The sequence below is a fragment of the Ictalurus punctatus genome, chromosome 2 (assembly GCF_001660625.3).
Source record: "Ictalurus punctatus breed USDA103 chromosome 2, Coco_2.0, whole genome shotgun sequence".
Classification (NCBI taxonomy): Eukaryota; Metazoa; Chordata; class Actinopteri; order Siluriformes; family Ictaluridae; genus Ictalurus; species Ictalurus punctatus.
In genome coordinates, this window is record NC_030417.2 from 13,954,917 (window position 1) to 13,972,808 (window position 17,892).

Genomic DNA, 17,892 nt, shown 5'->3' on the forward strand with positions numbered 1-17,892 from the left:
GTCTGGTCATGTTTACCCAATGTGAACCACAAGCAGGCCACAGCATGGCCACACGTCAGCCAAGAACCATATAATAAATAAACCATAAACAAACCATATTTGTACCTTATCTGGGCCACAAATGTATGTATATTATATATATATATATATATATATATATATATATATATATATATATATATATATATATATATATATATAGTAATTTCAGACTTATACAAAATCAGGTAGGTGTGTGTAATGTGTCTGCTCATGTGTGTGTGTGTGTGTGTGTGTGTGTGTGTGTGTGTGTGTGTGTGTGCGTGTATGCTGTGACATTAAAAGTTTGGTGACTCATGGACTGAATATCAATTACACTCTAAGTAAGTGAATTCTGCATTAAGAATATTCAACCTACAGTATTTCCTGTCTCTCTCCACTGTGCCTGTCTAAAGCAGAAATGGCCAAAGGTATAATAATTTTTTAAAAACAAAAACAATGATTGTAACAATTCTCTTTTTAGTGCGAGAATTTTCCTGAACAGACTTCTGATCCCTACAAACCCTAAATAAAGTCAATCGCAGGGCAGGCCAATCCACAACTGATAAGTCGTAGTCTCATATCCAGATTAGCCTGTACCAACTTTGTTGCATTTTCATGTAATGGAAGCTGAAACAGAAGCTATTGCTGGTATTGCAGGTATTGCTTTCAAGAGAAAACAACAATCCAAATCGCAGGGCAAAGATCAAAAAGATTACAGGCAAAGGTCAGGCGATCATGCAAACAGACTGGAACAGGTTAAGCAGATAATTAGAGTTGGGGGCAAAACAGAATCAAAACCAGAAAACAGCAACAGAGAACAGCTTGGTATAGACAGAGACAATGGTAACTGAGCATATACTTTGCAAAGTCTGTATGGCTCTTTAATGAGTGGGTGAGTGTATGTGTGTGTGTGTGTGTGTGTGTGTGTGTGTGTGTGTGTGTGTGTGTGTGTGTGTTGTAGTTTGCGGCCATGTTTGTAGGCATCCTAACAATAGTAGCCCAGTGCTGTTCAAAAATATATAAGCCATATTTACCATTTCAAATGTGGGCCTTTTTTAGGCATACATGTAAATTAGCCAATGTCAGTGTTTTTTGATATTTAGGGCATATTTGCCATGTCAAATTTGGGCCCTGATTAACCAATGCTGACTGTGCCATATATCTGGCAAAAGTGGCCCAAATTTTTATTAATTATCTGGGCCATATTTGCCATACCATATGTGGGCCACTATATATATATATATATATATATATATATATATATATATATATATATATATATATATATATATATATATATATATATATATGTGGACATATACAGGCTAAAATGGACACAGGCTCACTAAAGTCTGGATGGTTGAAGACTGGTGTGTGTGATTGTGCCCTGCGATAGGTTGGCACCCTGTCCAGGGTGTCCCCTGCCCTGTACCCTAAGTCCTCTGGTATAGGATCCAGGCTCCCTGTAACTCTGTGTAGGATAAGCGACGCAGAAAAAGGATGGATGGATAAACAGGCAATGGATCAGTTGATCAACAAATAGGTATGTATTAGACTTGGGTAAGTAGGTAAACAATACATAAAGCATAGGTGAAAAAAAGTGAGTGAAACTCTTCAATGAACAAAATTATCACATTATAGTCTGGCTCACAGAAAGAGTCAGAAATGCAGGGCAGTCCTAAGAAGAACATAGAAGTGACAGGATGTTACTGGTGTGAAAAGAATTGTAATCAAATAATCTCATCACTATAAACCTGAATATTTCTCATAAAAAAATAAGTCAATGTTTAACTGTATAACAAAGGTTTCTGTTTACATACTTGTTAGATATTTACTATTTAAATTTTAATTTATTATTTAGAGTAATGCATTTGATTTAATGGAATGTAGCACGTTGAGGTACTTTTTATGATATGCAATGAATGAAAACTTGACATGTGACATAATATAACAAAAGATTTTAGTATGTGCCCAAGTGATGGTGTTATAGGTCATGAAGCATGTGAAGAAAACCAAGCTCTACAAGACATAAAAGCTAACAAAGTTAGTTGTTTATGTGCTCCTGGCATATATACTCTTTCCCTTCCCCCTTCATTTCTGTCTCTCTAGTCTTTCCCCACCCCTGGCTGTTCCTCTTTCTGACTCATCATGTAAACCCTCTCTCTCTCTCTCTCTCTCTCTCTCTCTCTCTCTCTCTCTCTCTCTCTCTCTTCCACTGAGTGAATGCAGGTTTCTCTCAGAGTGTAAATGTCCAGTGCAAGCAGCAGTTCGCTCTGTGATGGATCTATAATGGATGTATGAGGGCTGTACAATGACTGTATGATGATAGTGTGATGGCTGTATGACTGCTGTGTGATAAATATGATGTAGATGTGATGTAAATGTTGTCCTGCACTGTGGGATGTTGGTTCCCACTGTAAGGGAAATCCTGCGCGTGGGCTGAATGCACCGGAATATGGGCGTGAATCAGACACGCGAGTTGCCGGTGTTTGATCAAGATGAAGACGGTAAGGAGCTAGACTGACCACACACACACACACACACACACACACACACACACACACACACACACACACACACATAACTACTAATATGAGAAGGTACACTGATATGACTGTAAGGTTAGAGCAGCATCAGTGTGTAGGGAGTCTGAGTGGAGTCAGTTAAGTTATAGGAACCAGTTGTGTGTGTGTGTGTGTGTGTGTGTGTGTGTGTGTGTGTGTGTGTGTGTGTGTGTGTGTGTGTGTGTGTGTGAGAAAGGGAGGGAGAGAGAGAGAGAGAGAGAAAGAAAGAGAGAGAGAGAGATTAAATGTACATTTCTTTTCTGTTATTGTAGTCTCTGACTGGTTTATTTCCCTTTAATATTTTAGATACAAAATTAGACAGATAAATAGACAATTAGAAAGAGGAACACACATATATACAACGCAATGTCCCCATTGTGAGCGCAAAAGTGTATGCCCACTGAGTGTGTGTGTGTGTGTGTGTGCGTGTGTGCATGTGTATGTATGTATGTGTGTATGTATGTATGTGTTTGTATATGTGTGTATGTGTATGTGTATGGTGTGTGTGTGTGTGTGTGTGTGTGTGTGTGTGTGTGTGTGTTTGTATGGTGTATGTTTGTATGTGCATGTGTATGTATATATGTGTGTGTGTGTGTGTGTGTGTGTGTGTGTGTGTGCTGACTGGCTCTGATTGACAGCCGATGAACCATGCTCTACCTTGGTTTTGTCATACCAACTCTCACACCCTGACATTTACTTGTACGCAAACGCACACACAAACACACACACACACACACAGCTTTCCACGCATTCGTGTGCCCAATGGTCCAATGGAATAGATCCATGTAAGTGGATGACAATAATCAGAGGGATACAAACTCCAATTCTGCTCAAGTTCTCTGGGGTTCAAGGCTTTGTTGATATTATGCACCAACCATGTTGTCACTCTGACACAAGATGTTTGTTTGTCCTTGACCTTTCAGCAGCCTTTAACAGTCAGTAACAAGACGCTATCCATCCTCATGAGTCTTGGATTTAGTGGCACAGCACTGCAGTTATTTGCTACATCTGCTCCATGCAGACTCTACACTGGTGGTCCAAAAGGATCAGTACAGTGACCTTATCTGTTCTCTCTCTATACCTGCTCCCTTGGTGAGGTAATATCCTCACATGGGTTCTCATACCTCTGCTATGCTGATCAGATGCATCCTCATAACTTGTGATTTTTGTGACCTGGACAACTCTTGGATCACTCCATCTGGCAACCAACTATACTCTGGTTACTTCTGGTCAATCAACTATACTTCTCTCTTCACATTGCTAACCTGACTAGGTCATATTATATAATGATGGTGGGTCCCTGACCTAGTGAACTTACATGAGGATCTGTTTTTGATAAAGACTACAAAGCATGTCTGTAAGAACATCTGCTAAATGCTATTTATGTAAATGTAAATGTCTATTCCCTCTTAGATGGTTGAAAATGTAGACCCAACGTTTCAGAACGAAGGGTTCTACTCAAAATACTTCCTTGTTCAGAAGAAGGACAGCAGTTTCTGATTAGGTCTAGAAAGGGCTGAATTGGTTCCTAAAAGCCTTCCCTTTCCACATACTAAGCCACAGGACTGGATCACGTCGGTTGGTCTGTACAACTCCTACTTTCATGTGAATTAATCACAAACTGAAGACTGCAAGCTAGCAGTCCAGGAAACACTACTGATTGCAAGAGTGGGTCTTATTTGCCATTTGTGTAAACTGATCTGCAAATGATGTACACCTCTTCGACTGGACCTGGTACACTGCTCAGTTCCAAAAATTCTAACTGCCTGGTAGCATCTTAATGTAATATTTAGACTGGACAGCAGTCATCCTCAGACAAACTGTTCCGCTGTCACAGAGGAAAGACATGAGGTGATCCCTTGTCCAAAAAGAGATTTATCTGCAGGGTGGTGGATGCTCAGTCCCTACCATGGCATGCAACTCTACAAAGAGTGTCTCCTCCTCATGGGCATTACTTAGAAGGCACCACACCAGGTTGTTACTCTGCCACTGATACCTGGGTACCATGCACATCCTTCAGCTTCCACAAAATTAACATAAGCCCTTCAAACATCATCTTTGAACACCATTCCAGCTAGCCCAAAGGTGTGTCAGTTCCTTATATCATTGTGGCATGTCCTGTAGGCTAGTGCTTTATGTAATGAACCTTGTGAGAGAAGGTTCCGGGGAAATATCATACATCACTTTGTGACTTTGTTGGAAGGTCTTGGCATGCTTGCACATGTGCACAAGAAGGTATCCGTGTTAATCATGTTACTCCTCGTGGTCAATCTGACATTCGTAGAACCACAGTTATATACGTAACTAGCTTTCCTCCATTTTCCCCACACGTTTTTTGTAAGGATTTAAATTTTTCATTTGCATCCAGCATCTTTTCACATTCAAGTGAACAGACTTTTTCACCTGACAAACCTTTTTATTTGCATTTTGTCTGGGTGTTGCTTTAATGAGTTTTGTATGGCTGCATGTCAGGCAGACCATCACCAACCAGGCAGGCAAACAAGAACCACTCCTCAACATTATCAAGCACTGCAAGCTTGCCTGGTATACCCATGTAACCTGCCACAACTCTCTGGGCAAGACTATCCTCCAAGGCATAGCAGAGGGAACTCACTGAAGGGTCTCCCAACACAAATCCTGGTAGGACAATACCAAAGAATAGACTGGCCAAAGTCCAACTGCCCTGCTACCAGCTGCCAAAGACAGGAAACAGTGGAGAGTCTTAATTGACACTTCCATCCTGGCACCCCCACAACAACGGTCAAGTGAATGATGATGATGGTTGCATGATATGAAATAAAATATTGTTCTGTGAGTTTTTGGAAAAAGGGATGGCTGAATGGATGGATGGAATAAGGAACGTTTTAATATATACATAATGCTATGCATACATTAATACTTTTGCGTTATCTTTATTGTGACAAATTGTAGCTGATAAATCACATATACACAAATAAAAGAAAAAAAAAAAAAACAATATACATTGTGTTACTAAGGTTTTTGGCCAACACAAGCCACCAGAACAGCTTCAGTGCACACTGGCATTGATTTTACAAGCCTCTGGAACCATATTGGAGGAATGAATACCATTGTTCATCAAACATCATTGATGATGATGATGATGACGATGATGATGAGGAGGAGGAGGAGGACCATGGAGAGTGCTGTCTAACACGTTACACCAAACTCTCTCATAGGTGTTCAGTTTGGTTGAGATTTAGTGTTTGTAGAGACCATAGCACCCGATTGACATTATTTTCCTCCTCATCACACCATTCAGTGAGCCCTCATGCCTTGTAGATAGGGGCTGGGTCATCCTGGAAGAAGCCACTTCCATCAGAATAGAAATCTTTCATTATAGGATAAAGATCTTCAGTCAGAAATTAATTGTATTGAGTTTCAGTGACCCTTCCCTTTAACAAGTGTACCTGAACCATGCCAGAAAATGTCCCCTACAGTATAACAAAGTCACATTTATTACCCCTGTATTTGGTCTTTGTTATTTGGAGCAAGATTGAAACAGCATGTTTAGGGACTGTTTAAAGGGTTAATTCGCATGTTACATGTAGCATATATACATATATATGTATATATATATATATATATATATATATATATATATATATATATATATATATATATATATATATATATATTATTGTATTGCTTACATGCCTTCTCTCTTCAAGCTGCCTCTCTCTCTCTCTCTCTCTCTCTCTCTCTCTCTATGTCTTTTCCCTCCGTGTGTACATTTTGTTTCTCAGTTTCACACTTTTCCTTTCGCCCTCTATACTGGTCCTTCTCTCCTGCTTATCTGACTCTTTCTCTCCTGTTTTTTGTCCATTTGTGTATGCTCCTTTCATCCTGTCTCAGGGGTCGGAGCTTTTGTGCTGAACTGCTCACAGAGCAGATCTAAGCTTAAATCACATTAATTATTCATACACACACACGCACACACACACACACACACACACACACACACACACACACACACACACACACACACCACACAGGGACAAGGGGCTGTTTATCGTTCATAAATATTAGATTTCTATTTTCCTTTTTCTCACTGACATTTGGACTGTTTAATAATGTATACAGTGTATTCTTATGTAAAACATATGCATTCCTGACCCATCATAGTAGGGTGTGTTCCAAACACGTGCTTTAGGGTTTGTCCAGGACATCTTATATTGGTTTTTTATTTATTTGTTTAACTGTGTGCCTGCTGGTTTAACTGCTGGAAACTCAGGTAAAGAGAGGTTCTGACTTGTCAATTGATGGCATGGGAAAGCTGTCAGACAAAACCTGGTAGACCTAAACATGCAGAATGACTCTGTCTGGAATAATTTCAGCTTCCATTTCTAAGAAAGCTTCTCATGTCCTGGAGGAGAGAAGATACATGGAGTCCGAAGAGAGCTTAAAGACATTCCAGAAGAAAATGCAAATTCCAGCATAGTGGAGAATAGGGAGAATGGAAGGTTGCTAATCCAGTGTACAGAACTTGGAGAGGGCTCATAATCGTGTCTGCCAAAATATTCTGTGGGAAGTGCTTCAGGAATATGTGTCAGGGCTACAACTGCGTGGATGGACACTGGAATATGCAGCTTAATATATTTTTGAGTGTAGTCACTGATAGAATGAGATTACATATGGCCAAAATAGGGGGGGGGGGGGGGGGGGGGGGGGGGGTTTCTGAAGGGTGGCTGGAAATATTCTCTGTGATACAAGGAGGAGCTCAACACTCCTGAAGGAGTTCACGGTAGAGCTTCTGGGTTAAACCCCAACTGACGGGGTTTAGGCATCTGATAAGCATGTGTCATTAAGGGTATGGCAAGGTGTTGGCTGCTAGATAAGTGTAAATTAAATGATAAGTGTGAAATAAATTATGAGGGTATATATTTACCAGTGTTTAAGCTAAATCTAGCTGTCTAAATGCAATGCAGTATCATTAATTCACTGCATAAAACATTAATGTTGACAATGTGATTGTGTAAACTCCCTGCCAATGCAGAGAACAGGCTCCAGGAAGTATATATTGCAAGCCATATAACAAGCCTTTGATTCCAGACATGCACTTACACTTAACTGGATAACTCAGCTTTGTGTGATTTTAGATTCATATTAAAGCCATCCGTGTCGACTGAGTTCTATGTACAGATAGGGGATGCTTCTGCATGTGCAAGAATGTGAATTTGTGGGGGTTACTTAGTGAAATGGCATCACTGCTAATAATGATTGAGCTTGCAGCTAGAGGTTTACCCGTCAGGAGTGGACACTGGTAAGAGACCCTGATATTATCCCAGGGTTTGCTGGAGGGGTTATATCTCCTGACTGGCCTGAGAATAGCACATAGGTAGTGACAGATGTCTGGGCTTTCTTGGCTCTTGCTGTTATCATGGCAGTCCTTAGATCTAAGATCTAAATATTTCTATTAATATTACTAATATAACTATTTGTGATGTTCTTTCTCGCAGTGAACTTTGATCACTTCCAGATTCTCAGGGCCATTGGTAAAGGGAGTTTTGGTAAGGTAAGAACACACACACACACAACAGGCTGTGACATTAAAATGGTCATGTGTGCCTTTCTCAGTTTCTGGCTGACATTTAATAGAAATGTCACATTTAATTACAGACAATTAAAGCCATTATCTTCTTACACCAACCGTTTCTCTCTCCTTTTTCTATTACTCTAAACGCTCCTCTGAATGAACCTATCTGAAGTGACTCCATCTGAAAAAAATAATGTCATCAGACAGCACGCACTCAGGCTGCTCTGTCTCCACAATCATATTCTACTCCACTGAAAACGTACTGCCTTACATATGTATTCACCCCTCATGAACGTTTCCATAATATGTATTGTTATAACCTGGACACGAACTGGATTTCATTTGGATTTTACCATTTTATTTACAAAATATGGTTAATTAGGTTGATTGAAAAGGTTCATTAGACAAAATGCATACATTTGTGGGTTGCATAAGTATTCACCCCCCTGGATCAACTGCACCTTTGGCTGAATTAAAAGCTGCATACATTCATCTTGCCTTCAACCCTGACCAGTTTCTCAGTCACTGCTTATGAGAAGTATTACTACAATATGTTACTACCACCACGATACTTCACCATGGGAATGATGTTCTCAGGACATTGGGCATATATTGGGTTTCTGCCAAACTTTTGGACTTTGTGCCAAAGCCAAAAACCTTTCATCAGAACAGAATTTTTTTTCACACGTTTGATGAGTTTTTAACATGCTTTTTTGGCAAACCCTCTGGTTGCCATGTGAATGCCTTCTCCTATCTGAGCTGTGGATCTCTCTATCTCCTTCAGAGTTACCCTTGGTTGTTTGGTTGTTTTTTTGACTAATGCCCTCCTTACCTTGTCACTGACCTTTGGTGGATGGCCTCTTCTAGTCATGACTCCTTGAATCATGGTTGTATGGTTGTTTTTTTATAACCAAACGATGAGTGATATTTTTTGCAGATCTTCTTGGTCTTAATAGCGTCTTGGTCTTTAAGATGTTGCTTGTTTAGGAATGTTCTCTAACAAAGTCTGGGGCCCTCCAGGAACTGGTTTAATTGCACAAAGCTGGACTCCATTGAACTCCATTCAACTAATTGTGTGACTTCTGATGGTAACTGCACCCGAACTAATTCAGGGGTTTCACACCAATGGGAGTGAATAATTAGGCAATCATAACTTTTGTGTTTTTATTTTTATAAATAATTTTACAAACTATATTGATTTTCCCCCACTGCAACATTATGGGTTATTTCGTGTAGTTTCATGGTATATAATCCCAATTAAGTCCATTTCAGTTCCAGGTTATAACACTATAAAACGTGGCAAAGTTCAAGAAGGTGAGTACTTATGCAAGACGTTCACATGGATCATTTCCACCAATCAGAATCTACACCAACAGCTATTTTGTCTGTAGAAAATTGCTGGTGGCAGACAAATTGTATATCTGTCGAAGGAAATATAGTATATGTCTCTGTGTACATCATCAATAAAGGACCTATTTATCAATCTGTGCTGCAGGTGTGTATTGTGCAGAAGCGTGACACAAGGAAGCTGTATGCGATGAAATACATGAACAAACACGCGTGTGTGGAGCGTGACGAGGTGAGGCACGTATGCAGGGAGCTGCAGATCCTGCAGGAGATACAGCACCCATTTCTTGTCAACCTGTGGTGAGTCATGCACACATAACCATTTAAATACACTCTCTGCACACAAACAGACCAAAAAGTAGGACAGCGTATTCTATTCGGCACTTATATAAGAACACATATCAGTGTTTGTGGAGCAGAGTAGTTTGTGTATGTTTAGTGTGTTCTTTAGGCAAGCACAAGGTCCTTATGCACATTAGACAGCAGCTGCAGCAGTGTGTGTGTGTGTGTGTGTATGTGTGTGTGTGTGTGTGTGTGTGTGTGTGTGTGTGTGTGTGTGTGTGTGTGTGTTTAGCCCTGCAGGAGTAATTGGTCTTCTTTTTTTGGAACCAAGACAAAATAATACAGAGTGAGTCACTTTACCCCCGTGTGTCAGTTTGTGTGTGTGTGTGTGTGTGTGTGTGTGTGTGTGTGTGTGTGTGTGTGTAAAGCCTTAACTGCACAGAATAAAAGAAGACTGCAGGTTCATTCATTTTTGCTGTTTGGTTCATTTGATATTAAGTGTTTGACAGAGTTTTCCTTGACATTCAATGCCAAAACATATTACTTTTGTGTGCTGTTTGATTTCAAACTCCCACTCCCACTCTCTTCTCCAGTTTCTCATTTATAACTTACTATTAAACTTCACCACTAGCCGGTCCTTTAAAACTACACATTTACAAGGTGATCTTTCACTAGTGTCAGGTAGACGAGTGTGTTTGTATGAGACAGACCGGTACAAAGATGTGTTTTGACAGCATGTAAATCTAATACGCCCATGCACCCATTGCATGTAGATGACACGGATCATATCCAACAAATTTTAAAAAATATGCTAGTAATAGAATATTACTTTTGTTATATTGCAGAAACTATGAAAATAGGTGGTAATGCCGATTAAGACCATTTTTCTCATCTTTCCCTACTCACTTCTAATCATTGTTAAATCATTGTCTCAATCGTAACACACATGGCACAGAAACACCCACATGCTGGGTTTTAAAGGGGCTTGATCGCCTGTATTGATGCTCTTGGAGGTTCCCAGGAGGTGCTGCCATGGCAACACATAACCAACTCTGCCAAAATGCATGATGGGATTCTTTCCCTAATGGACACATGGGCTGCATCTGAAATCACATACTGTGACAGTACCTACTGCACGGCCTAAACAGTACATACTAATCAGTGTGTGTGACTACAATCCGATACATAGAATAAAATGTAAGATACCACGAGTGTACCTTCTGCCCTCCTGCCATCATTCACACATTTGAATGGCCATGTAATACGAAGCAATGCGATAACATGAAATTAAACATTACCTTATATGGCCATGGGCATTGTTTCGTCTCAGGACAGCTGTCATTTGCTGCTATGTTGACGCTGTACACAACATCGCTTCACCTTTGCACATTTGCTGAGAGTAGGTTCGACCGTGCTGCTCCCGATGGAAAGTTAGCGCCTTGCATGGCAGGTCTGCTACCATTGGTGTGTGAGTGTGTGTGAATTGCTGAATGAGACACAGTGTAAATCGCTTTGGATAAAAGTGCTATATAAGTGCAGACCATTTACCATTAATGTAGAACAGCATCTGGAAGAAGCATCATGTTCATTTGTGTTCATTTTGTGAAACACTCCATTATCCACATTTAGAAATGAGCCTACATCCTGACACTATTCAATCTGCATTGTCTGAACAATTATCAATGTTATTTTGTGTTTTTTTTAATGATGTTATACTTCTCTGTGTACTGTATTTGCTAGAATACCTGTCCAGGGTGTTGTCCCCCGCCCTGTGCCCCGAGTTCTCTAGGATAGGCTCCAGGCTCCTTCGCGATCCTGAGTAGGATAAATAGTACAGAAAATGCATGGATGGATTTAACTGTAACTTTAAATGTAACTTTAAATCAAGCATCAAGCTGACCAGATGTCACTTTGATTGTACAGATACGTCAGAAAAAGAAATGCAGATGAATAATGAAATGGTGGATGGAGGAATTTGAGTATGCTTGTTTTCCCATCAAATTTGACCATACACAACATCAATAAATAAGGGTCATTGTCTCTGGCATGAGTATTTATGTCACATTAGTCCAAACCAGTTAGGACTGTTCCATTTCACTTTTTGATTAGGTTTGTGGAACACTAACATGGCATGAATTCTGTTGTTTCTGGATGGAGTCTTAAAATGGCCAACATTCACAGACAGAAACATTACAGTACATTATGCTCATACAGGAACAATTTGGATTTGTTAAGAAACACAGCTCTGACTTAATGACTTGACACTGCACTACATGTCAACTCGACATGTGAGGTTTATGTTACTTTTCTGTAAGGCTGTCTGTGTCTGTGCACAGGTATTCATTCCAGGATGAAGAGGACATGTTTATGGTCGTGGATCTGTTACTGGGTGGAGATCTGCGCTACCACTTGCAGCAGAATGTCCAGTTTAAAGAGGAGACAGTAAAACTATACATCAGTGAGCTAGCATTGGCACTCAGCTACCTACAGTCCTGCCACATCATCCACCGGTGAGTATCATATCACAGACACAAAAATCTGCCGTTTTAGACATCAGATAATTATATTTATGGCATTCGGCAGACAGCCTTATCCAGAGTGACTCACATTTATTTATCTCACTTATACAACTGAGCAGTGGAGGGTCAAGGGCCTTGCCCAAGGGCCCAACGGTGGTAGCTTGACAGCACTGGGGCTTGAATTCCTGACCTTCTGATCAATAACTGAGAGCCTTTAATCACTGAGCCACCACTGCCCAGACATCAGATATGACATACTCTCTGTCCCAATCCTTACAGCAAACACTTACAGGCTGGAGGAATGAATTCAATGCATAGATCACTCAAGTGTTTTATCCTTACTGTGTGGTTGTATATTAATCCTAACACTCTTCTCTTCCTGTGCAGTGATATAAAACCAGATAACATTCTGCTGGATGAGCACGGTAAACCTAATCCTAATCCTTAAACTCTAAGTTTAAACCCTGAACCCCTCAACTATAATTCATCACATGAATATTGCAGGGTTTTTTTTCAATCTAATTCTAAATTTAAAATGGATGCATATCAGATTCCATCATGCTAGCTTTGTTGTTTAGATTTGCCCAATAATGACTCTTTTAACTTAGTTTCATTGTTTAGATAAACACTGTTTATCTTAGCTTCATCTGTTTGATTAGGCTTCATCTTTTAGGTTAGCCTGGTCTTTTTATGTGAGCGTCATTGTTTTAGGTTATCCTGAACTTTTGAGGTTAGTTTGGTTTCAATTTATGTTTGCTTGCTCCCAGAGAGCATACTGGCATTGGGCCAAAATCAGCCATTCTGTTGGGCCAACACTTGGTGCCAGCGTTGACCCAAGATAATTTTGTCCACTGGGCCAACATTGTGACACCAGAACCGAGAGACATTCAGCTATCTCTAAAGCCACCTTCTTGACAGTGTCAGCCATTCCTTTGGCTCAAAGTTGGGTGTCAACATTGGCCCAACATTGGTATGCCTTTGGCCAACATTAAGATCTTTTAAGCTAGTTTCATCTTAGGTTAAGTTGATGATTTGGGCTACTTTTAAATCCACCTTGCCAACATAGGCATAACATCAGCCATTCCTTTGGGTCAATTGTGTTTGCCAACATTTGCCCAACATTGCCAGGGTTGTTATAAATAAGCATGCCTTTGCTCAACATTGGGATCTTTTAATTTAGCTTTATCTTAGGTTAATCAGATGTTTCGGGCAGCCTCATATTTTAGGTTAGCTTTAGTGGCTACCATAATGGGTAGTATTTATTCACCCAATTTTGCTGAGCCTTCATTAGCTTATTGGAGTAGAACTGTTTTGGGTTTTTTTTTTTATCTCCCCTTTTAACATTTTCTGTTTGTGTGTGTGTATGTAGGTCATGTCCACATCACAGACTTTAACGTTGCCACATTACTAAAAGACTCGACAAGGGCTTCGTCTATGGCAGGAACCAAACCGTACATGGGTAAAGATCACCACTCACACTGAGTTGTGTTTATCACACAGGGTCTCGCCACTTATCATTTACCAGTGTGTGCACGTTTTACAGCCCCAGAGATGTTCCAGTCATTTGTGGATGGTGGTCCTGGTTATTCTTATGCTGTGGACTGGTGGGCTTTGGGCATCACAGCATACGAGCTCTTACGAGGATGGGTATGTTTAGTACTACACCACACATTTTGAATTCAATAATCAAAGATGACATCACTTGAATAATTGATCTTGTTATTGCATGGGATTTTCTGTGAACTCTACACAACTCGCTAACACCCCACCACCCACCGCTGTATGTTAAATCTGCTTTGTCAGCACAGTGTAATCAGTAAATCTCATTTCTCATAGCAGGATTTCATCTGTCTGATTAATCTCTCTGTCTCTCCATATGCAGATATAACACTTTATTATCTCCATGTCTGTAGGTCTAATTGTATATATATATATATATATATATATATATATATATATATATATATATATATATAGTATACTGACAAATAGAGAGACTGTTTATTGCAAATCAATAAAAAGTTCTGAATGGTTTGATGAGGATGAAATGGATGTAACATATGCTATGGCCTTTACGATCACAAGAGCCAAACCCAATTGAGCACCTATAGGAGATTTTGAAACAACAACATATTATAAAGCTCTTGCACCACCATCATGAAAACCCACAGTGACGGAATATATTTTGAAAGAATGGTGTTCATACCTCCAGTACAGTTCCAGAGACTTATAGAATCTATGCCAAGGTGCACTGAAGCTATTCTGGCAGCTTGTCTTGGCTCAGACACCTAACTTCTCTCTCAGTCTCACTCTCTTTTTCTTTCTCTCAGAGGCCGTATGATATCCACTCCAGCACAGCCGTTGAGGACATCATGAGCATGTTCCGCTGTGAACGTGTACGCTACTCAACCTCCTGGTCTAATGGCATGGTGAATCTTCTGCGCTTGGTGAGGAAATTAGAGATATGTAGAAAGGTCTTCACTTGTTTAGTACAGCTATAAAAATCTGTGTGTACGTATGTGTGTGTAGCTGCTCAGTAAAGACCCAGATATACGGCTGTCATGTGTGTCGGACATGCAGCGCGTTCCGTACCTGGCGGATATGAACTGGGATGCTGTGCTGGAGAAAGGAGTTTCACCAGGATTTACCCCCAACGTGAGACACCACACATGCACACACAGCTCTCATTCAAGGGGAAACACGCCTTTTTGGTATACGGATGTGAGCTAGAGAAACTGAATGCATTTTTCACTAACCATATCTGCTAAATAAATAAAATTCAAACTTTTTTGTGTGCGTGAAAGAAACAAACAAAAAAGTGATGTGTAAATGATTACACTCACTGTCAAAGCACAGACCTGCAACATGCATCCTAGCTAGCTGTGTGTGTAAACCAAAATGCTAGTTAATATCATTATAGTCTTCATAGCTGGTAAAGACTGTAGATCACCTGCCATTCAAACTGTATGTGTTATCAGGAGTGCCTGGAATGATCTTTATTTAGTACAATACACATCGCTGTTTGTTATTTTTGTGTTTCTGTTTGCCCAACCCCCCCGCCCACCCTGTTCGTCTCTCAGAGGGGACGTCTGAACTGTGACCCAGTATTTGAGTTAGAAGAAATGATTCTGGAGTCGAAGCCGCTGCACAAAAAGAAAAAACGACTGGCCAAGGGCAAACGCACCAACAAATCATCCAGCACACTGGTATACAAACATACACACACACACACACACACACACACACACACACACACATATGCAAATATCTACTTACAGTATCATAATTGTATAAATTCTGACTTATATAATTGTGTGTGTGTGTGTGTGTGTGTGTGTGTGTGTGTGTGTGTGTGTGTGTGTGTGTGTGTGCTCGTGTCCAGCCACCCCACATGCAGCAGCGTCTAGAAACTGTCAGAAAGGAGTTCATCATCTTCAATAGAGACAAGTGAGTACTGACAGAGACTTTATAAGTAGAGACAGTCCATTGCTTAAAATATGAATGAGGCAGATGTAATGTTCAATGTGCCAGCTCTATGAAGTAAATAAATTTGAATCACTCTGTATCTCTCTCTCTCTCTCTCTCTCTCTCTCTCTCTCTCTCTCTCTCTCTCTCTCTCTCAGGTTACAGAAGCAGAGTGACGGTGCAAAGAAAAGATCGTCACTAAAAAGAGAGGAAAAACTGCAGGAAGGACACAGCAACAACGACACCCACACTGTCAAAGCTAAAACGAAAACACACAAAGACTTGGCGAAAACACTGAGTCCAGATTCACACTGAACAACTCCCTGACCTCTTTCTACAACACCATCCTTGATACACACCCACAGAACAGTACACATGGCACAAAACCAGACCCTTTGCCTTATTACAATGACTGTATATGTCTGTTTTTATTTAAATAAAAAAAAAAAAAGGACTGAACCATTGCTATTCGGTAGCTTTAAACCGAATAGCATTAGCAACTATTAAAATTTATTAGCAGTAGCACCAGTGCTAAGTCCTGCATCATTCCGTCTGATTATGCAGTTCATGTTTCTGTTATTGTCTAAAAGATGTGTTTATTGTAAATTATAATATGTATGTATAATTGCAATGGGTTTTTTTTTGTACGTTCTGATGTTCACTTGTTTTTAAAAAATCAAACCACTTGTCTAGAGGAAGTACCATTTGATTACTAACTGTTTTGATTCATTTTTTGCCTTCTGTAAACAACAGAATACAGATAGAAAACTGGGAAGAGAATAAACAGGGAAATGGCCATCAGAAATGATCATTGGTGCTATCTGTGGCCATAACCACACCTCACGCTTCCATCTCCCATTTTCGTCGTAACATGTTCACAAGGGGGCTATGAAAACCAGATATTGATATAGCCAGTGCTACTCCTCATTCTTCAAGTTACCGAGCTAACATTAACTTAAACGGGTAACTCAACTGGCAGGTACACGTCCATAACTCTTAATCTAAAAGGTGAATTTGAAAAACATCAATGAAATTCTATTGAATGCGATCCAATTAGTAAGAATGAACATAAACGTATTTTTTGCACAAGTATTTCATTGTGTGCATGTTAAAGGCATTAAGGAGCTGCTAGTCCCTCACCTACTAGGCTGAAACCAGGTTTCACGAAGCTGCAAGAAATGAACTCAGCCACTATTGCCGTACTAGTCATTACACACTACCCAGTACTCCTGGCCGAAGACAATGGCAGTGAGCAGGCTGACCCTGTGTTATCTCTGTACAGGTACAGGTGCATTATCTCTATGCAAATGGCCACCTTCAGAACTGCTAGACACAAGTGCTTAACATGGAAAGCAAGATACAAACTGATCATCCACTCCTGGCAAAGTACATGCTCATATGTGGTGGCCTCCTATACTATCCTGCCAGGCACCGAGAATGCAACGGTTCTCATCATTTCAGTTTCTCTTTGTCAGGAGCCTTGCAGACTGCTGGGTTTGGCTAAAGAGGCATAGGAAAATCAGCCTTCCCACTTCTGATGGGTGATTTATCACATTCAGCAGATGCAGAAAAACATAGGCAACATCATTCCAGAGCACAGCCAAGAGACCCAGTGCACACAGAAGCAGGCCTACAACCTTGATGCCCAGCCTTGAGGACTCTAACCAGGTGTCTGGGTAATGGTCCATACATCAAACACCAGCTGTAAGTATCTGGCCACCTGGGAGGGTCTGTGGAAAAGCCTGGGCACAAAACTCGTTGGCACAAAAGAGAGCAGGTTTATCATGCCAACTTCCTAAAATAGTAGACAGAATCTGTACCAGCCCTCTCTGCTCTATTATATACCCAGGACCTCACTGAGCCCCACAAAAAGAACTGCAGGACCTTTAACGCCAAAGTAGTGATGTCTCTAATGTCTCTAACTCTTATTCAAGATCCCATCAGGGCACAACCAGGAGCATCAGTCCTATCACACACATAGTTATAATACCAAAACTGGATGGAAGGTTCTGTAACAATTTCAAGAGGTGCAATAAGAACTCAGAGTTGGCATTTACCCAATGCCTCTGGTGAATTAACTAATCAAATGGCTGGGGTGGAACACTTCTAACATGGATCTCACCCTAGGCTATTGCCAGAT

The 17,892-nt window shown here is 40.4% G+C and overlaps 1 protein-coding gene across 2 annotated transcripts; it reads left to right on the forward strand.

Annotated features, from left to right (window-relative positions):
- The first annotated feature begins 1,392 nt into the window (after positions 1-1,392).
- On the forward strand, positions 1,393-16,590 carry LOC108258773 (serine/threonine-protein kinase 32B). Of its 2 annotated transcripts, none has more exons than XM_017457686.3 (12): positions 1,393-1,564; positions 8,063-8,118; positions 9,635-9,786; positions 12,105-12,278; positions 12,675-12,712; positions 13,657-13,746; positions 13,831-13,934; positions 14,618-14,734; positions 14,817-14,942; positions 15,368-15,493; positions 15,670-15,734; positions 15,911-16,590. In XM_017457686.3, exons 3-12 carry the CDS (start codon positions 9,677-9,679, stop codon positions 16,065-16,067), a joined length of 1,107 nt encoding a protein of 368 aa, XP_017313175.1. In that variant the 5' UTR covers positions 1,393-1,564; positions 8,063-8,118; positions 9,635-9,676; the 3' UTR covers positions 16,068-16,590. The 2 variants fall into 2 exon arrangements, with proteins under 2 accessions (XP_017313175.1, XP_017313166.1); XM_017457677.3 differs by lacking the exon at positions 1,393-1,564 and adding an exon at positions 2,192-2,528.
- The last annotated feature ends 1,302 nt before the right edge of the window (positions 16,591-17,892 follow it).

Coding starts and splice junctions, on each gene's coding strand:
- LOC108258773 (XM_017457677.3), top strand. CDS start 2,465: ATGCACCGGAATATGGGCGTGAATCAGACACGCGAGTTGCCGGTGTTT. Junction 2,529..8,062: donor GTTTGATCAAGATGAAGACG/GTAAGGAGCTAG, acceptor TCTTTCTCGCAG/TGAACTTTGATCACTTCCAG. Junction 13,747..13,830: donor AGGAACCAAACCGTACATGG/GTAAAGATCACC, acceptor CACGTTTTACAG/CCCCAGAGATGTTCCAGTCA.